At 40.8% G+C, this 25,978-nt stretch overlaps 1 protein-coding gene and 1 long non-coding RNA gene across 3 annotated transcripts in view; one reads left to right on the top strand and one right to left on the bottom strand.

The window, feature by feature from the left end:
* Positions 1-9,654: 9,654 nt before the first annotated feature.
* Positions 9,655-25,978, top strand: part of LOC109629382 (histone deacetylase 7-like) — a 37,989-nt gene continuing 21,665 nt past the window's right edge. The window contains exons 1-3 of one of the 2 annotated variants that reach the window (XM_069510119.1): positions 9,655-9,794; positions 16,029-16,106; positions 25,524-25,708. In XM_069510119.1, coding sequence (XP_069366220.1) covers positions 25,577-25,708 — 132 coding nt within the window. In that variant the 5' untranslated portion in view covers positions 9,655-9,794; positions 16,029-16,106; positions 25,524-25,576. The remainder of the gene's footprint in view (positions 9,795-16,028; positions 16,107-25,523; positions 25,709-25,978) is intronic. The other variant, XM_020087105.2, reaches the window with a different exon arrangement.
* LOC138404851 (uncharacterized) lies at positions 9,662-15,905 on the bottom strand. The gene is made up of 3 exons (XR_011238614.1): positions 15,698-15,905; positions 11,485-11,691; positions 9,662-9,791 (listed from the first exon to the last, which is right to left on the bottom strand). It is a non-coding gene; the product is annotated as an uncharacterized lncRNA (long non-coding RNA).

Genomic DNA, 25,978 nt, shown 5'->3' with positions numbered 1-25,978 from the left:
TTTTCAGAAGTCAGTAAGGAAGTAGAAGCAGAATGAAAACACTTATCTTCTGCAGTAGATATTGAAAGTTTTAAACTTTAGGGAGAATGGCAATCACCCCACTCGTATCTGTTCGGTTTGTGTGTTTGAGTGTGTGTGTTTACAGTATTTGATCTTAAATGTCATTGTGTCTAGCACACTGTGGTTTCCTGGATATGTAACATCTATGGCTTGTCTGATGAACCACATGTCACCTGAACATATTTGCAGATAAACCATAAAGTCCATGGTTCATGTTAAAAGTCTGTCTGTGCTTCTAGGTTCTAGGGTGTGTGTGTGTGCTTCTGGGTTGTAGTGTGTGTGTGTGTAAAGTGAGCTGCTCTCTGGCTTGGAGACATGTATTCACACTTCTGCAGCAGGGGCATTTTCTCAGTAAAAACCACAGTGAGTCTGATCACAGCTGGAGGCTGGGGGACACCTGTTAGCCTCCTCCTCAGCCCTGCGGTCATTCTGCCCTACTTACAACACCAAGACAGAGAGGAAACACATCGATCAGCACGCGGTAGAAAAAAACACTGTCTTTAAAATACTGGAAGAGGAATGCATTACAGCTGAAAATAACAATCACGTCCTTTTACTGGCGATACTTTGTTTGTCGGTGGGTTCATCCTGTTCTTTGAGAGAATATTTATTTCAGTTTTGACTGTGAATTTTACTGTTCTGCTATTTGGTTAAGTGGGTTGTTCTCTCTCTCTCTCTCTCTCTCTCTCTCTCTCTCTCTCTCTGTGTTCTGTGTACATGTGATCAGTTTAACTTTAAATATGTAATTCTCTTAAATTCTTAAATCGGCAATAACTGCCCAGACAGAAGCTGATACTGGATCAGCCTCCAATCCAGCAGATCCACACTGAAGTCCCATTACTGATAGGCATCTGCCTCATTCAGCTCAGATACAGGTTGTGTTCACTAAGGAAGGAACTGTGTCACAGTCAGAACAGAGTCGATGTGGGTCAGGCTCAAAGGAAAGATGACAAAACATTTTGCATCCTAAAGATTTCACATCTGGACCTTGGCTGTGTCTGTTTTTCACATCTGTGCCAGAACTAATGGAGGCTCTGGGTGAGATCCAGGCCATTTAACTTTGGCTGTTTTTTGAACATTTGCAGGCAGAGGAAATGAGCTGTAAACACAACACAGACACAGTGTCATCTCATGAAGTTGATATAATGGACTTGTTAACAAAGAGCTGCCGATGTACACATACAGCAGGTACAGAGCAACACTCATTTGGAGCATCAGATTTGATGAAGTCCAACTCACTGCATTTAACTGCACAGCTGAGGGGAACAGCAAAGTTAGCTGATTACTCTCATCACTCACTGAAATACTCTCATATGTCTGCATCATGTTACACCAAACATTCGGTGTTGAAATGATTCTGGTATTATTGTGTTTGGTAAACAAAGCTCTGCAGTAAAGTTCTGTCTTCACACCAGCTTCACCAAGACATACCCATGTACTGTACGTCTGAATTTCTTGACAAAAATTACGTAGAAGCTATTGAGCCTATTCTTTGAAGATTAGATATGTAACAATTCTGCATTAAAATGTCTAAATACAACTAGATGCTATACATGTGTTCACTTGTCAATTACATTATCCGAAATGTCTCCAACAATTTTCAAATATTCTCGAGGAAATTTCACCTTTGAAAGTTTGCAGTGTCATAAAAAATTGTAAAACTTTTTTATTTGTATTATTTAATGAACCTCTAACTTCTATTAGTTTGTGACAAGAGTGTATTTATTTATGACTTCACAAGAAAACCAACGTGCAGCTGTGACAAGTGACACAGTTACAGTAAGAATGTGTTCAACAGACAGGAGACAATACATGTGACTGATGTGTATTTGTTTGTGTGTGTGTGTGTGTGTGTGTGTGTGTGTGTGTGAAGCGGGGGGGGGGGGGGCATTTCCGCCAGTGAACAGGTGCATAGGGACGTGTAGCCTGTGCACAACTTTGATCACACACACTTGCGATAAGTGTCATCTCAAACCACGGCGACACTTGAGATATGAGGAGGAGGGGATTTCACAAGAAGTGGAACCTCAAAACATGATCCAGGTGTGTGTTTGTAACTAATGTTAAATAACCTTTTACAACACACAGAAAACCCTACATACAATTGTTTTGTGTGTTCGCATGTGTCTCTGCGTGCCTGCGTTGTTGTGTCGATGTTACACATGTGATACTGGGGTTTTCTGGCTGTATCTGTTTTCTCCTGTTACACACAGTGTGTATGCCAAACGAGAATGTAGCACGTCTTGTGAAAAATGGGAGTGGCACATTAAACCGCAGGCCGATACTTTCACATATAAAAATACAGATATTCACACACAAAGTCAGAGAAATGTAGCATACAGATGTATGTCTTGGCCTCAGAATAAGTGGTTAGCAGCTCATAGAAGTGATGAAGTGTAAATGTGTGTGGATAAGTAGTAAGAGAACACACTAATGTCAAACACTTTTTCCATAGTCTGTCTTTAACATATGACGACGCAGAGCGGTGCAGGGCCAAAACCAAAACAGCCAGCGTCTTCTTAGCCAGGGTGAGTTCATGTTATTTCCACTACCTCCCACCTCCTCCCACACACACACACACACAAGGGATCTGCAGTTTGTCATCCTTGCATTGGTCATTCAAGTTCCCAAGGCTGATTCATTACAGAGCGAGAGAGACCACTTAATCGGAGGCACATCCACCCAACAGCGGATTGGTTCTGCAACAGCTGTGCAAAACATCTGCTGGGCCTCCCCTGGTCCCAGCCTGGACGCTCTGGGATAAGACCAACATTTGACATAAACCGATAAATTTGTTGATTCCACTTCCAAAAAAAAATCCACCCTCTGCACATGCTCTTACTCTCAGGAAGTCTGCCCCCCCGCCCCCCCCCCTCCCTTTTCTTCGTCGTCTCCTCTGTGGCCGTACCTTGTCCCTCTTCTGTGAATCAACCGACCCGCCACCACCCGCCTGTACACCCCCTCCCCTCTATACAGCTGTTGCGTTTCCTCATGTTGCGCATTCTTTCTTTCTTCTGGCCTCTGGCTGTCAGGGACCCATTACACTCTCCTGCTGTTGCTGTACGTGTGTGTGTGTGTGTGTGTGAGAGAGAGAGAGAGAGAGAGACAGAGAGAAAGAGAGAGAGAGAGAAGCAATGCAACGATTTGAGAGGGATCTAGAGCCTGAAAGACAGAGTACAGCTGCATGGAGGAGAGCTCCCTCTCACACACACACACACACACACACACACACACACACACACACACACACACACTCCCCCAGCTGTTTGTCTCTCACCAATTACTGCGGCCTCTGTTCGTCCCGTCCCCTCTTGTTCTCCCTCAGTCCCATAAGAACCTTCCTTTTCCTGCTATTTTTAGTACCAGAGATGCAGAGAGATGGGGGGCCCCTTCACGGCCTAATCACGGCATCCACCGTGCACCCGCTGCCTTCATATTTTCACTGCTCAGCCTCCCCCCCCGCAACCTTTGTCTCTCACTCTTCAAACTTTCCTCCCTCATCCTCCCCCATCTTTTGGCCAAGGGCTCAGGTAATATACTTGGGAATGCTAAACAAAGGAAAAGTGCAACACAAAAACAGGCAGTGACCCGACAAACAACAAAGCAATTAGCCCGTGTTTGGTCTGGCTGGAACAACCGTGACCTTTCAGGAAACTCCCCCATCCTGTGAGAGACGGGCCTGCTCGCCACTCAGCCCGACTGAAACACAACAACCAGGATTCTTGGAAGTGTGTGAGCATGTCTGACACGGTGGAGTGAATTTCCTTTGAGAGGTCATCACTACCTACATTGTCTATAAGACGTCAGCCACAGTGATCTCAACAGATCATCAATCAATCACAATCACGGTGAAGGTGAAATATTTTGTTGGATGTTTTGGTTTTGAAACATTAGACATATTCCTTTATTATCATAAACATGAGCTTTGCGGTTTATTTGACACTGTCCTTCACCTGTTAATATTCACTCAAGCATCAAGTGTGAATAATACACATCTCAAAATAGTCCCTGGCAAATACACTGTGCACTCCCGTTTGAGTGAGGTTTTCTAAAAACTACAGAGTAGAGCTGTTTCTGGAACTTAAAAAAAAAAGAGTTAATATTTACGACCAGTTTTTTAATAATAAATGTACATTTTCAGAGCCAGGGTGGGGAGGTCGGATGTTAGTGAGAGAAATACCCTTGCTTTGTTGGTTTAGTCTTTTCATGAGATGTGCTGACATTGAAAAAGATATAAGATATCATCAAACTTATTATTTTCTCAGCCAAGGTAGTTTTATTAGAACACTTTTAAACAAATCCAGATCGGAATTTTTTTTTCATATTCTATAACATTGTAATAGGTCGTTTTTCAACATTTTCTTTGACTTCTCAGTGAAGGGGGACTGAGGACAAGAGGGGACTGTTGGGCCTTGGTTGAGGTGGAGTACTATTCTAGTTTAATGTATTGTTTTGTCAGGTATTCCCAGAAATTTGAAATGTGTAGATATTTTCAGGCCATATTCTCACACATATCTTTTGACAACATTTCAGATTTTGGAACATTTGTTAAGTGAATGAATGGGCTTATAGAGAGGCTATTTTTTGGGATTGGTCCTGAAAAGCTTGTGTGTTATATCAGCTCCACTACTGAAACATTTGGAGGGAAGTTTTTTAAACACTGTTCACATGGCCGACATTTCGAGGGGCAATCTTAAAAATGAACAGAAACAGATAATGGGAAAAAGATGTGGTCACTTGCAGGCTGATAAGACATTTTCGGTATTTTCCTCTCCTTGTGATCCGTCTCAACTGCTCTGGCAGATAAAGGCACCCCCCCTTTCCTACTGCTCCTCCTCACGCTGATCTTTAGGGTCTGTTAACGGCCTCTGTGCGTTCTCTGTTTCCACATGATGCAAATCCCATTGTATTCCTCAAGGACTCCTAACCTGCTTCTTATCAGCTTCTTTTTCTCTCCTTTTCCTCTCAGTGCTCCAAAAGGAACAGTTTGGCTGTTTGTTACAACTCGACCACAGCCGCTTGGTGCCCAACTCCCATCGATAATAGCCAATTGTGAGGAATTTGCATTCGTGGGGCTTGAAAAGTGGACTCATCCAATCCAGACGGTTTCTTTTATGTATATCAAAACCCACACACTGTCATATAGTGGCTGAGTGGAAAATTCTGGGAAATCGCTTGAGGTTAGATCAGAAATGTTGACACTGAGGCACAACCAATTCTTTAAATTCATGAAATATTTTTTTTCCATTGCGGCAAAACATTCTTCTGTTGTAGTTTTACAAGAGCATCCGTTAATGTGTTGCTTTTTATGCATTGTTTCTGTTTTCACATCACGGTCTCCTTTTCTCCATCCAGTTTGTTTGAGGAGAAACTGACACCGGGGTGAGCCAACAGCACAGTCCCTCTCACTTGCCATGAGGACAAAGGGTCGTGACCCCCAAACATGAGTTTCCTTTGGTCAGTCTGTTTTCCCAAAGGATGGGGTTACATCTGAGGCAGAAAGCTAATCCATAGCTGCTAGCTCGGTAGCGGAGGGAGCCAGACCACACAGCAGATGAGGTCAGGAGGGTTGTCGACCCTTTTAGCTGCATTTCTCCTCCACAGACGGAGACAATCACTAACCACACACTCCCTGAAATAAGTGTGTGAGTTCAGCAACCTATAACTGAGCTAATGTGTGTTGGCGTAGCTGCATAGGCTGTGTGTCTGACACTTGTTATGTCTTCACGTGGCATGGTTTTGTCTGCTGAAGGTTTGTGGCACATCAGATGAAAGATCTGTTGAGGTTGATTTTTAGACATATTTGAAAGAAACAGATTTTAGATCTGATACATTTCTATCAAATTGTGATTTTTAAGCAAATATTCCATAAAGCTGAAGCAAATTTACTCAAACAAAAATATGGTTAAAACTCGAATGGCACATGCCTACTAATTTCAGTGGGTTCCTTATTGGCCCATGTCCTTCCTGCAAATTTCCCGAAAATCTCTAATAGTAATCTTTGCTTAATCCTGCTGACAACAAATAAATGGACGGAGGTGAAAACATAACCTCCTTCACAGAGGTAACAAAACCATGTTTCTTTTTTAATGCCTTCAACCATTCAGGAGTTAAAGATACAAGGGACATTCTCCATCCACAAACATAACTCTTCCGTAGATCTTCAATTGGGTTAGAATATGGTGACTGCATCATTTTCCCACTCCCACCATTCAGGGACCTCTCTTGCCCGGTGGATAGGGCTCATCATCCTGATAGAGATCAATCACCATAGCAACAAAATGATCCCCACAGCATAACAGAGCCATCAGATCTCCTTACTCTCTCCAACAGGTTTTTGCACCACTGACCTCTCAAATGTGCAGAAATCTTTATGATGAGCGGTGTGTGCACTGTAACCCTCCTATAATATCACTCTGTGTGTGATATCAACAGCCTGCTCTTGCTGACACAGTCTCATCATGTCCTGCATTCTCTGTCACCTGAGAACCTCACATATTGCACTAGTGCTCGGAATCAGGGTCATCAAATGTACACTGACGGCCACTGTGTCTCATCCTGTGTACTGGAGTCTTCCCCATAAATCTAAATGCAGCCAGTTGATCGTCTTTGTGTCTGGAGCTCCTGCCATCTGTGCTCAAACAATGAAACCTTCTTTAAAGTCACAAATGCTGTGTCCAAAATCATTCACTAGTCACTGTACAGTCCACTTCAGAGTGAGTTTTAGTGATGTTCAAATCTCTAGTGAATTTCTTTTCTTCTTTTACCCTACGTTGTGCACTCACTGTTTCCCACAGTGCATCGTGAATAGTGTGCAACCGATGGTCACTGACCTGAAGACTTTCAACCATCATGCATTGCGCTTGCTGCGGAGATGTACGAAGAGAGAGGGCAGCAGGAACAGCCTGGCCTGTTCAGAGCAGCCCATGGCAAACCCATGGCAAACAAGTCTATTTTCTACATTACACATGATTGATCGTTTCTTCTTACCAAAATGTATTGACACTAAGTGTAAAAAAGAAACCATAAAACATTTATTGTGGGTTTTTCCACCGGCTGACGTTGTATATGTCATACTCCTGCCACAATTACATAATTACAGAGTAGTGTCTGAAAGTGCTTTTCCTTTTCCTGATGAGCTCACTATAGTCTTCTTTAGAGAAGTCACTGCATAATGAATTAGGGGTTAGTGAGTGAGTGGGGGTTTGCTCAGCATTTTCATACCTGCCCTGGAACATGATTAACTGCTTAATCGTACCATGCAGTGCATCTCTATGGAAGCATCAGCATTCGACTTGTGTCTCCAGTCTAATTTTCAGGTTTTATTCACCTGTCTCTGACATGATAATACTTTTGAGTAGAGCTGAAAATATTCTTCATTTGTCAGAAAACTATTTACAGTTTTCTGCTGCTCTTTGGCATAACCTCACTGAGTAACACCATACTAATACTGGGCAGATTTGTGCAAATCACCTTTTCTAATACATTCTGACCTTTACGGGTGTTGTAGAATGGGATTGTGGTTGGGCACAAGGAATTATGTTGTTGCCACAGGAGATGTTTCAGGCAAGGCTACCTGTTTCCAGTCTTCAGCCGTCTCGTGCTGGTGAGTCTGTGCACATGTTCTTCTGATTCTCAGGATTGGACATGTTGTTCATTCTGAGATGCTCCTCTGCTTTTCTGCCCACCACAGTTGTAAAGTGTGGTTATCTGAGTTATCATAGTCTGTCAGCTCCAACCAGTCTGGTTGTTCTCCTCTGACCTCTCTCACCAACAAAGCTTTTCTCCAGAGGTGTCGCTCACTGGCTGTTTTTGTTTTGTTTTGTTTTTCCATACCATTTGGAATAAAACACCAGAAACTGTTGTGCATGAAAATCTCTAATACTCAATGTCTGCAAACAAAATCAATGCCACAGTCAAAGTCGCTGACATTTTTCCACCACTATGTTTGATATAAACATTAACTGCTGCCACATCATTGGTTGACTGGATACTTGCATGAATGAGGGGGTAAGTGTTGAATGAGTGCATGTTACAGTTAAATGAGCATTTAGTCGTTCCAAACAATTATTAATTTTCCTGGTACGTTTGGTTTTAATTAGTTATTTGATGCTGTAAAAACATGATTGACAGCTGAGACTGATTCACGATTGGTCGAGTGTATGTATCAACAAGATGATGGAGTTGGATATTAAGAGGAATGGAGACGTGTTGTCCATCTTTATATACAGTCTAAGATTAGTTGCAGCCCTACCTCTCAGAATATCTTTAAAATCACATTAGTATAAAAAATACAGTTTATTGTCATCCTGGAGTTAGGTATTAAAAGAAATGAATATTTTAATACATTTTAATCCATTTTCATCTAAAGCATTTCTTTGCATGACAATTTAACACAGTTTCAGCCTGTTTGTGCTCTCTGATGTTGTAGTTTTATATGAATGAATCTCCACACAGAGCTGACTGGTGCAAAATCTGTGAGAAAACCACACGCAGTAACTCGTCTTTTCCGCTCACGTTTCCGGGGAAATTTTCATTTACCAGAAATACTTTATTTACAGATACGTTCATGTGTGTGCGGAATGACTACTGACATTGGTATTATCACACAGGCTGAAATGTAATTGCAGTGGTGAAATATGTAGCCCTGTGTAAGTAATCACACTGAATGCTCCGTTTGTGTGTTTAGGAGCTTGACTGGGTCATGAAGGAAAAAGAGAGAAAACAGCTCAGTGCTTTTTACTATACGCACTATACGCACCATGTGTAAAGTGCTGCGTTTGAATAACTGATGAAAACAGGGGGGGTTATATGCTGCTCATGTCAAATGCATGTAAAGAAAAGCTAATTTATACGAAAAACACATAAATAAACCAACACATTTACATCTAAATTAAGCTAAGTAGGGTGAATAACTACATTTAGAGGAAAACAATAATTAAATATGTATTATTTTGTTTAACATGATTAGTCTCCTTTTTCAAAGTTGATTTATTGTGATTATCATCCTGCCTGCACATGCCTGGCTATAAAACTGGTGTAAATTATGCTCTTGTGGCAAATAAAAGAAAACATTGATACAATCCAACTTCATAAATGAGGTCTCCAATGATACTCTCAGCCCAGAATTAAAGGAACAAAGAGTAATACCACTGTAATGTGTCTTTCAACACATGTAATGCTTTATGCAACTTTCTTATTTAGATCTCATGTGCATCCTAAAGCAAAACTTCCTGCTATTGTCTGTCAGACACAAGCAGCTACACAATCTGTCCCTCTCTCTCTCTCCAACACACACATGCACGCAGACACACATCCCTCCTCCCCTACACCACCCCCCGGAGGTTCTGGTGCAGAGGCAACACAGACAAAAAGTTATAGTGGGGTGATAGGGCAGAGCAACTGTGTCTTCTCTGAAAAAAAGATTGAGATATAGACTGTGCAAGTAAGAAAAGAGAGAGGTGGGGGAGGAAGAGAGGGAGACAGAGAGAGAGAGAGGCTCACATGAGAGGAAGTGCAAGACAGAAAAGTCAGAGCGAGAGCCCGTTGTGTCAAACAGTTGACTGGGACTCTCTGTGTCAGAGCGCAGCAGCCGGGGCTCCAGCACTGCAGCACCACTCCCCTGTCAGAGCAGGATCTATCCGTCTTCTCCCGGAGCCTCTTGTCCAACTGCTGCCTCTGTGATTGACTGGACTGCTGTGGGACAGCTCACTGGATGTCAGCACCCAAAACTGGTAGGAGATAGAACCTCAGTTTCATATAATATACATCTAACTGTGAAAAGCAGCTGCGTGAAAGCGTTTGTGTGTGCTTTAGTGAATGTATGTGTATGGTGTTGTGTCAATCTTTTCTTTTATTAAAGCCTGAAGAGATGATTCTCGCTGCAGATGTTGACACAGTTGTGTCCAGACTAGAGTTTCTTGGTCCAGTTGTTTGGTTTATCGGAATCTTCTTTTACTACCAGCAGATGGTCAGCTTTGGTCGGCTTCAGCTGTGAGAAACTTGGGTTCATTCTGGTTTCAGCTACACATTATCAGTGCAAATATTTCTAAATCTTGTAGATGGATACATGTGTATGCATGTTCGGAGTAGAACCGATCCGCAACAGGAAGAAAAATCGACTTTATTTTTGGTTTTATTTGTTGAGCTTTTGAAGCGTTTGTTTCTCAGGACAGGGAAGGGGAGAAAATTGGAAACAGACCCATGCAGTCACCCTGGATAGCTGGTCTGTCCATGAAAAGTATTAGAGTGCAAAGAAAGGGGAGACACACAACAACAGTACTTCAGTGCAGCACTAGAGGAGAAGAGCCCAGAGATGAGAGAGCGAAAGGGGGTGATCTGCAAAAGTCTGGATAGAGGTTTATTTGTGAATGCTGTCACAACAGTATCTTCCGTACTCAACCTCAACTTTCAGTCTTAAAAAATAGACATGCTTGAGTTGTCGGATCTTGCTTATGCATGCATAAATCTTTTGCCCACAGACACATCACCACTGCCACATCCGTAAAACCAAGTTAAAAAAAGTTAGTCCACTGTATAACAGCTTTAGCTTCTCACCCCATCCTTCTTTGCTTTTGTGCACCATATACATAAATCATGCTGCACAAGGTAAAAACGCTGGCCTCAGCTTGTTCTTGCTCTTTTGCCCAAAACAGTAAACTTTCACTCTATTTTTACTCTCTCGTGCTGCTCCATTTTTTAGAGACTTTTTGTCTACGTGGTTTTTGGGCAATAAATCAGATCTAAACTGCTCTGTGTCCTCTGAGAATAATGAGCTTTAGGGACTTCATCTTTGATAAAAACTAACTTGAGCTTAGAAAAGACAAACTATCCTTGGACAGATGCTGCACTGTCCAAATGAACAATAAAATTGAGAAATCTGAGGAATTCGGTTTTTCGGCATGAATGCCAGATTACTTGATGAAAAAATAAATGTTTCCTGATCCATCCATTAAAATGAGTTTTACCGAAAATATTAAAAAAAATAAAGCATTTCAAATGAGATAAGTAGCTTAATGCACCTTTTCATTCACAAAAATGTGATCAGTCGTGATTGGTAGATGGACAGAAAAAGACATTTGGATCATTTATTAATTGCAACACATTATTGAGAAAGAATGCAACCTTTTTAAACGAAAATATACTCCAATGATTAAATGTACATATTTGCGGGTTGTATGACAGTGAAGTAGCTTTCTTTGATTTGGTTGAATAAAACAAGACATTTAAAGACATCATCGTGTGATAGGTAAAGATTTCTGATGGTTATTTTAAAGACCAAATCAGAATAAAACAACTGTTGGATCAATGGATTATCAAAATAACTGTTGAGTATGAGAGAAGCAATATTTAGTTTATTAGAGTAGAACAAATAAATGTCCATGTTTAAAGTGGGAAATCTGAGCAACCATACTGAGTAAATACCTGGATAAACTTGAGCATCTGCCAATGTAATAAGTCATCAGACTCTGGGTTTGTTTGGTTTGTAGAGGTTAAGAGGCCGCAGTCAGCTGGAAGTGGCCCTCGGGGGACGGGACTCTCCCACTCCCGGGGTCACTGACTCAGGCTACATCTCTAGTCAGAGTCGGCACGGGTGCCTAAATCAAGCCAAGTGGGTGTCGACCAAGGGAGCTGAGGGAAAACAAAATTGTGTTTTTCAGTTTCAAATGTGTCACACTTGTCTTTCATTCAGCATTAAAGCCTCCTCTAAAAAGTTTTCAAGAAGAAGTCATTCTTTGTCTTTGGAAACCTCCATCGGTAATGACTTGTTGAGAAAGTTTTTGTCATTCCAATCAAAACGCAAATGCATTTTGGTTTTCAATTACTCAAATCACTTTTGGATTTGTGCTGGTCCGTTACATTTTCCAAGATGCCGAGGGACAGTAAAGTAACTTGGCCGCACAGTGGGCCAAAAGTATGGTGATCCAAAACAGATCACCTCTCTCATTCAGTCTGAAGAGGGCTCTTCAACCACAGCAGATGCTGCCAACAGAGGTCACATCAGCTTGAGTGCTTGATGTGTGATACTGATGAGTTTATATTGGCATCAAGCAAGCTCACTACCATCTCCTGTACCTGAACCGGCTGTTGTTTGTGTTTAGATAACAAACAATAGAGGAGTCATTCATTTGAGCATCACCCCCTTGTGGGAAATTATTTTCACTGCAAGAATCTCATTTACTACAGAGCTAGTTTATTTCAATGTTACTGCCACAGGGAAGTCTGATTTGAAAAGGAAACACTATTTTAATGAGACTCTAACGACACTGTACTGTAATGTGTAGAGGAGTTCTCAGAAATGTATAGGTTTTTTCCTACCATGTTTAGCAGTTGGATGTTTAACCTTATCAAAGTCCCTACTTCGTAAAGCAACAGGCATCATAAGACAGGGACTTCTGAGAAGCCACCCCCTCACAGGTTTGTTCAGTTTGACATGTACATATCACTCGTCACAAACCTTATCAAAGTGGGTACACGCTGTTCTGAACTAGAAGCTTTGACGTTTTCCCACAAGTGTGCACACGGGAGTTCGAAGGCGTCGTAAAGCAACAATTTCCAACATCACAGTCAGTTTCAAGAGAAACCAGGCGAGCGCTATATAACCCTATCACTCCACTATGTGGGTTGACTTTGCTTTGCTGCTGGAAGTGGAAAGAGGTTTTAGAGTCTACCAAGGTTCTAGAGTAACCGCTGCAGGCACGTCTCCATCCACGTCTCAAAGTTTCAAAGTTACCACACAGCTGCTAGCAACAGCTACGTGGGGCCTTGTTGATGACACGCAGGGGCCCTTATTACAAATACTTTGAGAGAGGGAAGAAACTGAGTACCTCTGCAACTTTTTTATCTATGAAATTTAACTTTTCGTTTAATGTACACATCAAAAACAATTTATAGATTTTTTTATGTAATTGAACATTCATATTCAGCATTAACTCTTTTTAGCCAACCTGTAAACACAACATTGACATATTAACTGTTTGAGTTTTTCTTCTGTTTGGTTCTGGACAGGTGATGTTCAGTAGATTTATCATGGCTGTTTCTCAAATGAAAAGCTTCCTGTTGCCGTGGTGAAAATGAGATAGATGAGAATAAACAAAAGCAATAAAGTTTTGAGCTGTAAAACCAAAACAATGATGCTAAAACAGTTTGAGGAGAGCCGGGTGATTATTCTCTATAGCTTAATCACTAAATAATCATGATCACATACTATGTGATGATTGAATCAATTTCTATAAGATAATATTGATGAGTGTAGATCTGTCGTACTGAAGCACTAATCTTTTCTATATGAAACAGATATTTCATGTCTTTCCTGCAGGAGGTACAGTAGTTACTTTGCTTGTTGTAAAGCCCTCTAAGACATATTTGAAATTTTACACTATATACAAAAGACTAACTGAACAACTGAACTAGCAGCTAAACTGTCAAATTAATAGTGATGACCATTAAAGAAAGAGATTTCTTTAATTTCTAAACAGATTTAAAGAGTTGGCTGCATTGTTTGTGTGTGTTGTGTGTGTATCTGTGTCCATGTCTGAGTGCACTGTCTCTGCATGCATGTGTGTCTTTAGGGCATCTGTGGCTCAGGAGGTCGTCCACTAACCAGAGGGTTGGTGGTCCGACAGCGTGTGTGAGTGTTGTGTGATAGAGAAAGCGCTGCACATTGATGCACTGTAAGAATGTGTGGGTGAATGGGTGAATGGGAAAACGTGAAGTTAAAATGGTCATCAACACTAGAAAAGCAGATATAAATACAGACCGTTAACCAGATAGGGGAGGAGGACCCCCTGTAACAGTCTTGTCTTCTTTGTGGGCCTCCACCCCTCATGATCTGTCTGAATCACACTACGCACACATTCCCCAGCTCAAAATAATACTGTGTCAATTTGTGTCAGTGACTCCGCTAACATCACTCACATCATCCACATCAAACTGTCAATACCAGAGAGAACAATTACACTCGCAGCACATGCTCAGCATGAGAGCTCTGCAGGCCTGCCATTGTTGGCTGAGTGTGCATCTCAGTTATTAGTGTCCACTTTCTCCTCACTTTCTCACTCTCCCTATCTTTCTTTAACTCCCTCCTTTTATTTTATTCTTCTTGGCAATCTGCCTTGCAACTGCTGCTCCCTCCATCAACGCATTGCCTGACTGCATTCCTCTCATTCCTACTGGCTTCCTGTGACTAGAAGTGAGTCCTACTGGCCACAAAACTCCCCCTTGGAGTCCTATACCCATCTATGCCATATGTGTCTTTTCAATTCTCTGCTTTAAATAAAACTCTCATATATAAAATCAAATCCCTAAGTGTCTGGTGAGGACTTGTCCACAGCATGACGCTCATGCTTTTTATTGTACTGTAAGGTGATGTTGTCAGTGAAGGGTCTTGGGACCGTCCGTCTATCAATAATCCAGTAAACTCTGAAACATCAATAGGGCACTGCCCTCGTGACGACAGAGACAGTGTATGAACGGTCTGAGGGGGAAAGATATGAAGGGAGAGCTTTGTTGATATCTGATGATGTGTTAACAGAAAAATTAGTGCCAACGTCATCGGCCCTGTTAGTAAACACTGACAATGGCCGCTTGTGTTTTTGTACCACATACTGTTGTAAATTTTATGACAAATTAGTCCCTGACATAAAGATATATTATTTAAATAGAAACTGTGTGTATGTGAACTACTTTCAGGGGAAATGTAACTCATGGAGCAGCTCTCTGTCTCTGCATCTGTAAATAGAGTAAGGTCTGGTTCAAGCGTGTGCTGTTCAAAATGGAAGGCCTGTTGTGAAATTCAATTTGCTTGTACATATCTCAAGTTATTCAGGCCAGAGTGAGCCCCGTGACTGGGGGATAGACTGTTTGGCTCTGCCAAGATCACCGGGCATAAGACACAGTGTTGTTGAGATTACATTGAGTTATTGTTGATAGCTGTTTTTTTTATTTTTTTTTATGTCATCATAAGTTTTAGGTAAATGATATAACTGAACAGCAGCAACAGCAAATCTATTGACCCATAGGAGCAGGACTGGTCAGAGTCACATGAAAGAAAAGTCTGGCTCAGCTCAAAAACCATTTGTAGCTGTTTACTGATTTATCCTCATGATGTGGACTTTATTATTGGCAAAGGTTAGATTTGTCCTGAAGCAGGATGAGACATCTGTTAAAGACAGAGAGAGTTCAGTCTGGGTGAGACTGTGCTCCAACAGACAACACAGTGCAGATAAACTTTCTGTCGGTGTATGTCTGCATTTGCAAATGTATGTGTGTGCATGTGTCTGCATCCCAAACAGAGGTGAAGATTAGCCTTTTGCTTTACAACTTGATCAGATCCAAACATTAAGGGGAAAAAAACACACCGGTCATCCAGTATCAGGCTACAAGAAATCCAATTGAATGAGAAAAACAAAGCATCAGCACAATCAAATTTGTGTAAATATCTTTGACTTAAAAAGATGTAGCACTGATTTGAGTGTGTGGATGCTGACTATTTTCTAAAATAAAACAACATTTGCATTTTAGGTTGGCAGCATGTGGAGAATTCAATAAATATGACACACGCACGCACGCACACAGACACACACAGACACACAGACACACACACACACACACACACACACAAACACACACACCTTACCCAGCTGAGTTCAGCAGATGGAGCCCTCACACCGGCAGTACACACCACACACGGATGAGAGTGAGACTCGCGGCAGGTTTTGTCTGTAGTTTCACTCTCACACGCACGCACGTACGCACACACACAGTGAGGAGGAGAGGCTTCTTCTTTAACTCGCATAGCGCTTCAGCGCGCGAGCCTCCATGTTTACACAGAGCTCAGTGTGACAGCGGCGCGTGCTGACGACAGGAACCACACCGAGGAGAAAAGTTGAGACGTCCATGATGTCGAGGACAGACCGGAGAGCTGTGTCCGTCCCGTCTTCACTCTGACCCTCTGTCTCTGCCTTTAGACTCACAGACTCACTGTCAGTCCTGCTGCTGCCGCTTCACACTGGAAATGCGTCGCTTTTGAACTTCACCTCCTCCAGGTAGGCGATGTTTATCTGCTAACAGGCACCGAGAAGTGGAGTAGCTAGCTAACACTAGCATCTGTCAAAAACTTTATTTAAAACATGTCCTGTTGGTGTGCACCTTGTCTCATTGTGATGAGAAAGTTTCTTAGTTTTTTATTTAGTCATCACACATTGTACAGCAAGTATAAACAATGAAGACGGTGCAAACAAAGTCTTAACAGTCATTACATTATACATTTTTACTGAAAATCCTCAGGACTCTTATGCCTGTCCTTATTCTTATCAATTTAATCCACTCAGTAAACAACAAAAAACATTCAAATCAAGCTAACCTCTATTAAAATCATTTTAATCAAGCTAACCTCCATTACAATGTTCAAATTAAGCTAACCTCTATTAAAATCATTCAAATTAAGCTAACTTCCATTACAATGTTCGAATCAAGCTAACCTCTATTAAAATCATTTTAATCAAGCTAACCTCCATTACAATGTTCAAATTAAGCTAACTTCCATTACAATGTTCAAATTAAGCTAACCTCTATTAAAATCATTCAAATTAAGCTAACTTCCATTACAATGTTCAAATTAAGCTAACCTCCATTAAAATTGTGGGGATAAAACTAATCTACATTAAAATTGTTCAAATAAAGCTAACCTAACCAAGGAACAAAATTATTCTCAATTGTAACCCTCCAACATTTTTGCAGTTTTATAAATATGTCTTTCAAAACAGAATAAAAGATCCTTAAGCTGTTGGCCTTTGTGTTCCACAATTTCACCCCAAAAAATATAGACACGTCTCCTTTTAATCCCTTTTTTGGCTTTATTTTCAGTACACTTACAAATACCTCTCAGATCATATTTGATCTCCTGTATAGAAAAAAACATTCTGTACAAAGTCTGGTAGTGATTTTGATATTCCATGTTATCCATCCTCTGGCTTGCGTCAAAGCTCAGCAGGTGTATGAGACCACCTGGCTGACCACTTATTCAGCAGCAGTCTGATGTGTTCTCCTCTATTTACAGACATAGCGACACTGAAAAACAATTTTGGCATAATCATTTTTAAAATCAGAGTAAATGTACATGTCATGAGGTGCAGCACTCTGAATTAGTGCGTACCCCATTTCCTCTTCTGAAGTAATTGACTGTGTGACTGTAGGTACACTGGTAATTATCCGAATCTGACAGCTAACAGGTCTATTTGAAGGAGATTAATGGAGCAAATAATTGTGTAATTATAGCATTAAGGCTCCATTGTGACTGCGAGTGTAGAATTTCCTACTGGATGTGTCTCTGCCCATAACGTCATTGAAAAGTTTGACTCATTCACCACCAGGCAACAAATGCCTGCTTGTTTGATGGGCCATGGGGTGGGCAGCTGTATTATGACAGAAGTTGTAAAAATTGTTAGATCCCACCCAGTCCCTAGAAAATGAAAACATGCACACATATGAACACAAACTAGCGCTGCAGCCATGCGTGAAATAATGTTCTCATGTGTCCAGGTTCCCTCTCTGATCTGGATTAGGTCATAGCCTTGGTGCTGTTGTGAGGGTACAGTTACAGTTGTTTCATGTGGGCCATGCCAGAGGAATCAACACCACCTACCGATGCTTCTTGGCCCCTTTCTGGTGCCTTTTTAGATCTCTCTCTCTCTTTCTCCATCGCCCCTTCACTTTTTCCTCTTGTCATCTCAGATAACTTTGAGTGTTGACCTGTATGCATACATGACTGTCTGTGCAGGCTGCATCCAGGCATGTTTGTGTGTGTGAATGGAAACGTTCGATCATAATATCCAACCCCTCATGCTGCACGATCAGTAGTGTCATCTTACCCAAACTGTTGATTACAAAGGCCTATTTGCTCTGTGAGTTGTGACGACCCGTGGGTTGGGCTTTGTCACACTTATCAACTCTGAACAGGCCTCATGTATGTCTGGAGATTCAAAGTGAAAGTTGATCACCATCATCTTAGAGAAAAAATAATGTTTCACACTTTAACCAGAGGGGTTCTGTTTTCTCTGTGAAGTTGTTCTACATTCTTGTGCACAACACATTTTTTAAGTCACCTACAGTCAGCTGTAAAGCAATTTTTTTTTGGTACCTGAGGAGTTGTGATATTGTTCCTTGCAGTCTGAGTTGCTCTTGAGAAAGTGAGTGAGCTGGGCTTTACTTTACATACTTTAATTGTTTGGCATCTAGTATATATCCACATTCATTTAAAATGTACAAGATGATCTTTTTGACTTTTCCCAATATGTTTTTTACAGACAAGCAGGTAGAGAGGTGTCACCGTTGTTTTTTTGTGAGGTGTCAGTATTGTTGCTTAAAAATGACTGAAGCGCTGAACAATGAATAGATAATCAAAATAGTTTCTCTTTTAGTTTCTGTATTTGATCAATATTTTTGACCAATATTTCAATCCTAGTTGAGAAAACACTGATGGACAATTTGTTGCATTTGCTTTTTTAGTTGCCCTTTAATGGGCCTTTACATTTATTGTGAAGAGCACAAGAAAGCCAAACTCATAGTGATTAGACCATTATCAAGTCTCCATTTTGGGTGGAATGGTACTTGTGAAAGTTAATATCAACCTTTTCCCAAGGCAGATAACCTTTAAAAGTGCCCAGTGTTTTGCCACTGTGAGCCACAGCACTGCACTGACAATAGGGACAGTGTTCTGGACTGGCCAGAGCTCCAGATCACATTTCCTGTTCCTGATTTAAGATCAGCTCAGCTGACTACTGATACACTCTGCTTGTGTGTCATGCAAGTGTGGTTTTTTTTGTGAGAGAGACTGCAAAAAGATGGAAAATATAGGGAAATCAACACAGTTCTAACAAAGACAGTAACTTTATCAAAACCAGCAGTAAAAGCAGACCATTGCCAGAAGATGGTAACCGTATTCCCACTGACTACAGGGTGTATCTGAAACAAAGAGGCCCTTCTGTGTACATAGCCTTCTAACCTAGTTTAATAACAGACCGTGATACACCGAGTACTGCAGACACTTGGGGGAGTTATAGTAGGAAGTGGGCATGAGAACCTGTTCTCTCAGTCAAATGCCAGGAGGCTGAAAAGGCCACATTTCCTCAGGTAACATCTGGTAAATGTCAGGATCACAGAGGATCAGAGAGGTGAATGTCTGTGGGTTGAGAAGAGGTGTACATGCCACTGACCTCAATCAGTACGTGCTCACATCATCAGTAGCTGGTTTTCAGGTCAGCTAGTGTACCCATCACACCAAATGGGAGATCATTTATTTATTTGCATAATGTGATTTAGGCCAATGGTGAACATTTGTGTGAGGTATGTGTGAATGAGGGTGTGTATTAGTACTATTGTACTCTCTGTTACATAATGTAGTGTTACCTTTTACCTCTCAGCTGCAGAACTACAGAGGAGAGTTATAAAATTATGCATTTTTTGCAATGGAACTGTGGATGCCTTGTAAATCTGTGAGAGTTTGGCCTTCGATGTGCATGATATGAAAAATAAAATATATTATAAAACTATATTTGTACATTGATTGCCTAGCAACACTAGAAGCTTTGAAGCCCTTAGGCATTTGGGTCATCCCTACACTTACTGTGTATGTTCTCAGGCAACTCAACATTTCAGTCTCATGCCAAGCGTATGACAGCACCCTGGGCCAAATTTTGCTATGTTTCCCCCTCCCAATAAAGATGACCTTTCCGAACCCAAAGGAGAAATAATGAAACAACTTCAACAATAGTCAGTCTGTTCTGGCTGTGAGAAAGCAAGCTGGAGAATCACACTGGAGAAGAGCATGCCAGTTTGTAACACTCATATACACACAACTCTACAGTGAGCTGGCGACCCCTCACCTTTTTCCTGTGCTGCATCTGGGACACGAGATCAAGAGAAGTCTTATAACTATGTGACCCCTGACCTTTTAGTTGAAGAGAGTGGCAGGGACAGTACAAAATAGACTCACTATGAGAGAAAAAGAGGAAAGACGACACAACATAGCTTGTGCCATTATCTTGCTGACAGTCAAGTAGGGGAATGTATTAATCATATGTTGTGGCATAATAAGCCTCGATGGAAAATGAATTGAGCTGTGCAGCATGCTTTACTCAGTTTATCTGCCAGGCTAAACAAAGCCAACTATCTAATAATGATAGATTCCCCATATTTGTTTTTAGATCAGAAACAATTGGCTGAATAATCATTTAGTCAATCAACTAAAAACTATCTCTAAAATTGTTGTATCGATAATTTTTCAATCCAGCTTCACTCTATAGCTGTATTATTGTAATCAAATAGTCTTAACTTTTGTCTTGATGAACAAAAGGTTTCTCCCAGGGAAACTGTGGTCAACATTTTTCACTATTTAATGACATCTAATGGGCACAAAGTTACAAAACAATTAATCAATTAAAAGAGAAAACAATGCTGACTAACATATTTTGAAAATGCTTGAATTGTATTTGCAGCTCAGGTCAAATGTTGTGATTGGCCAATGAACACATACAGTATGCTCTCACGCTCACCTGGCATAACAAGTAGGCTACTTGGCTTCTTGTTATGCCAAGTGCCATCTGCCTGCCAAAGATGGCAAAAGCTTAATGGGATTTTTGGTTTTGAACTGGGCAACCGATGCTCCTACTGGCCTGTCAGACTGTGATGGATAGGTCCATTGTTAATGTGTTTGTGTGTGTGAGAGACAGAGAGAGAAAGAGAAGTAGATTCACAGCCTGGCAAAGAGGGTACTGTTCTACGATTAAGCTGCATCACTACCTTAGAAACCGTTTATGCTATGTTTGGGTTCGTTATGAAACTGTGGTAGAACAATTTGACTCTGGGTAAATAATGGCTAACACTGAATTAACTGTGAGCTGTAACCCTAATAAATCAGCAACAGATTGGTAGGTAGGCAGGATGTGGGACTTTATGGTTGTCAGTAAAGTTTTATTTACACAGATGATGTGAAATACAACAGGACATTTTATAAAGTAGACTTAGATGATACCTTACAACAAAAATTAAAAACATTAAACAGGACTAATGAGAGTTGGAACAAATTTAAAAATACAGCACATCATCTACATAACATTAACGTTAACACAAGCAACTGGTTTTAATGTTGTGACTGACTGGTGTAAATGCGAGTACTGCAGTAAAACAGTACCATCCAATGTCTTCATAAGCAAGGCTGAAGTTATTGACAGCCACACACACGCCATACTCATACAGAATCATGTTTGGGCAATTGGTAACACTATTAATACATTCACAAGCACACACACTCACACATGCCACACACTCGCAAAAACATGTGACATGATGCTATTACTATGTCATGAATCCGCAACACACAAACTGTCCTTGCACATATGTGCACTTGACTGCAGTGTTTACTGACAGGTGACACTAAAAATAACCTGCTTTAGATATGTACACTTAAACTAGCACAAAGAGCCACAGTCATCCTTGTAAAAAAACAAATGGACACTATTAATACACTAGCACCAACACACGCGAGCACTGATGCCCTGATACATGTGCACACTCACCCCTCAACTGTCGCACAAGCAGATCCAAATTACGCAAACACAAAGACCTGTTATGTATACTCAAAAGAAACAACTGCCAGCTATTAATATCTTGGCGTGTTTAGGATTGACAAAAACAAGCGCACACACACATGGATGTACACATTCACGCAGAGATTGATACTCCAGCTGCCCGGAAGCAGAGGGACAGAATGTCCCCAACAGCTGTGGATTCCTAAAAAACATTGGGACTGAGAGAATCACAGAGGGATAGGTGGCGGGCGGTGGTATTTGAGGTGGCCAGCATGGTGGAAAAAAGTTTGTGTGTATGAGAATGTGCAAACATAATGAATTTACAGTCAGCACAAATGTACATGCTTGGAAATAGTATTAATATGATTATATGTTTATATTTCAGATGACATTTTGTCTTTGCTTTGTTGCTCATGAAACCAGGCTTAAATCGTCATCCTACTGCCTTCATTAATAGTAACAATCATTTAACCTGATGTGTGACTTTCAAACTTAAGTCCACTTAGTACCACTGTAAAGACCAACAATAAACAAAGCATGTTTAAGTACCACACTGTGGATATAAATACTGCTGAAGGACATCTGTAGCTCTCTCAAGCTGAAGAAATGAACCACCAAGCCATTGAACCAAAATAGAAGCTTCTGCTTGCCTAAATGAACCAAGAGGATGTTATGGTGCAGGCTAACTTTAGAAACAGGAAGTAACTGTTTCTGTGTGTGTCAGTGCTTCAGTGTGTTCTGCAGAAGGCCCACAGAAAGAGGATGATGGTTGTGAAACAAATATGCTATTACAGAAACCAGAAGTTCGTCTCCTGCCTATTTTTAGCACCACAATGTGAAAACGAGATGGAGAAGCATGCACACAGATCTTATCCATCCATGTATCCTTATTTTTTTAAATGTTCCTGATGTTATCTTATAAATAGAATTACTTGTTTGTAATGTAGTGTTCGTCTATGTACTGGGAATGTTTCTCTTGTGAGCTCTTTGAAATATGGTATGAAGTAATCAACACCTTTTTGAAATGCTTTAGGGTTTGTGAACAAGGGTGACTGAGCTGGTTTTGTGTCCAGTCATACAGTGTTAAATGACTCACTGTCATTTGAAAAAGTAATTTTTCTCGAAACCTGAAAGTGTCAGTGTCAAGTGCATCTCAGGGAGAACTTTAGCAAGCCTGATTTTCACAGTACGAATATACCGCAGGTGTTTCAGTACGCCTGACTTCCTGATCATTTCCTTTCTGTCAGGAGAGTGGAGTGTATGTGTCTAACAAAGTGCAAGCAGACTATTCGAGTCCCCACCTCCCTCCCCCAGTGATTGTCTGATTTCCTTTTTAAACACACAAACATTCTTCTGGTAATGCGTACCATTCTGCTGAATGTGGTACTTCCTGTTTGTCACTTTTCTAGTGAAAAGCTGAAAGAAACAGGCCCTGTCAACTTCAACAGTGACACCCAGAGAGGCTTAAAGCTGCTGAAAGTCTCCCTGATATTAAGTGTTGTCTGATGAGTTTTGGCTTCCTCCAGTCAGCTGGCTGGGTCAGATCCCTAGAAGTCTGCGGGGCAAGAAGTGTGTAAAACTAATGCATAATTTAAACAAGATGACACTCATCCACGTGTTTCCCCAAGCTGTCCAAATAATGATGCATCAAACTTTTAGTTCTTGCACAGAATATCTCTGTTCTCTTTCTCACACTTACAGAAAAAGAAAACACAAGGCTGTTCCCACAGTGCAGATAGTGTTACTATGAAATCTCGAGCAGTGAGTGCAACAGAACTGAAACCACTTGGCTTAAACTGTACAATATTATCTTACTACGTACTGTAAATGATTCTGTTCTTGTTAACTCTGCTCCAGTTCTACTTTGTGCACGTCACACTTGACCTGCAGTAATAAGAGCGTGGGAGTGTTTTCTTCTTCTGAGGAATTCTGTCAACCTGTGACTTTGTAGACTTTACTTCTGTCTGAGTCAGTGCTGCTGTTGGGAATGAGTGGATGGATAACACTTCCTGGGTCTGTTTGACTGCCTGGCTCAGATGGGAGGGAAGTTTAGAGGCACTCAGCTGCACCCTGTTTGTGAAGGTTTGTTTTGTTGCATTGAAAGTTGCAGTGTTGGATTTTTAAAAGAGTTGCTGTTGTAGCAAACACTGTGTTTAACTGTACCAACACAATCTGCTTGACTGACCTGTGTCTTTTTTAGCATTTGGATTTGTGGCATCTCTCGCTTCACAGTTTCATACATACTTTAATCACAATTACTCACTTGTTTTGGCAAGTATTCAAGCTGTTACTCCGATACAGTGCTGTCCACAACAGTAAATGTAATTCAACACTGTAAGCCAATAACGAAATGTCCACTTACAGGAATTATGTGAATAAGGTTGAGCAATATTCTGGGTTACAGTCATTCGGCATCAGAGTTCAGTAAATTTCCACATCCTTCCCTCCCTCCCACTGTCCGTCTACCCCAGAGGCAGCAAGGTGTCTCCTTCCATACTCCATCGGCCTGCTCTTTTGTATCAGTGCCGAAACATTCCTCAACCCTTTTATTGGTTTCAGGTATCGAGTCATCTGTGAACTTCCATATGTTTTTGTCTTGTTGATATGATGTATCACAAAAGTAGAGATTTTCTCAGTACCAGTTATCGTTAGCCTTCCTGTCTGTTGCATGATTTATAGGTCATAGAGTCAGGTCCATATTGTGGCTTTTAATGCTGTAGTAAAATCAATCATGGTGAAAAGTATGGTAGCTCTAACATACAGTATTTGCAGTGGCCTTTGGATCGCCTAAGTGGAACCTTTTCTCACTCCCATGCTCCCATAAAAATACATCTGTCTTAAGTTAGGACACTGAAGCCTGGTTCAATTGTCTCACTTGATCTAAATTTAACTTTTTATTTCTTTCATTTTAGTAAAACCTGGAAATGAGATGACAGATTAATGTACCTGACCTAAATGCTTTGACCACACACTGTTCAAATCCAGCTTACCACCCTGTTCATTCTTTCTTTCTCTCTTTTGTGGCCCTGCAGCCCCAACACACACAAACACACCTCCTTTGCTCTTCTGAATTTAGTGTTGGACAATGGCCAGTTCACTTGAGGCAGGAAGACTTGAATAAAATGAAATATGACTGGTGAACGTGCAGAGTTCAAGTACAAGTACACATCTGGACATATACTTATTCTAAATAACCTGAGTGCAGTCTTGAGCGTGTTTATGTGAAGCACAAATAGTAAAATATGCATCAATTGTTCATGGAATTTTTTTGTGCGTAAATGTGTAAACCTTCTTCCTACTTTTTGTGTTTGAGACAGAACATCTTAGACCGAACAGATAAGATACTTGCACTACTTTTAACACTGAATACAATAAGAAAAGCATATAGGACCCTAAAAATCATCTCAGTGTGAAAGACCACTCTTGAAAAAAAAAAATTTAATTTGCTAAAATTATCAACAGTTGTGCCAATTAATAATGTTTTTGATCTTATTATGTATCTTCATAATTATAACAAATTCTCAATAGTAAGACTTCTTGTGTCCCTGCTCACCAGGGGATAGTATAGTAGTCCGGGATATATCCGGAATAGTCTATCGTTAACAAGTTTTCATAGCATTGTTCTAGCCCTACTGACCACTCAAAGCACCTTACAGTCCCATTTACCAATTCATACAGGGTTTTTCTAAATTTACAAAGCTATAAAATATTTTTTCTTCACTACATTTAAAAATCATAGGAAGCCAAGCAAGTTCAAGTGCTCATTATTACAGTGCAAAAGTAGACCACAAGGACACAGGTAATCCTGGGTCCCATGAGTTTTAGTGTTACCAACCCATCACAGAAAAATATGTTTTTATCTCTTTCTCTCTGTAGTGGATGTGATCATCAGCAGTCAGCTTTCATTATCCATTTGTGGGGAACAGCCCATGGACCTGAGGGTGACCCAGAGGTTGTTACATCCAGTCCCAGATCCGGCCATGCTGGCCCCCCGCCCTCCCTTCTACCTGGGACACCTCACCGCTCAGCATTGCTCCCAGATTTCCCAGCAGCATTTGCAGGTGAGGTAACATGCTTGTTTTAGGAGATTAACGCTACATCTCTTTAATGTTTCTGTATCATCAGTGGTTATAAATTATTTGATTCTTATTGATATTTACCAAAAAATCAGATGATTGATGACACTCCAAATGCTAAGAAATCTTTTGTTTGTAAAGACAAGGCTTAGTCACTATGCAAATCCTGTGGAAATATTCAGCTATAAACCCACATTTGTTTGAGTCTGTAATAGTGATAATGTTTCTCGTAAAGGAAAATCTCACATGTACAGT

This window comes from Paralichthys olivaceus, chromosome 2 (genome assembly GCF_024713975.1).
Source record: "Paralichthys olivaceus isolate ysfri-2021 chromosome 2, ASM2471397v2, whole genome shotgun sequence".
NCBI lineage: Eukaryota > Metazoa > Chordata > Actinopteri > Pleuronectiformes > Paralichthyidae > Paralichthys > Paralichthys olivaceus.
The sequence above is the reverse complement of the archived record's forward strand: the minus strand, read 5'-3'. Positions and strand labels throughout refer to the sequence as shown.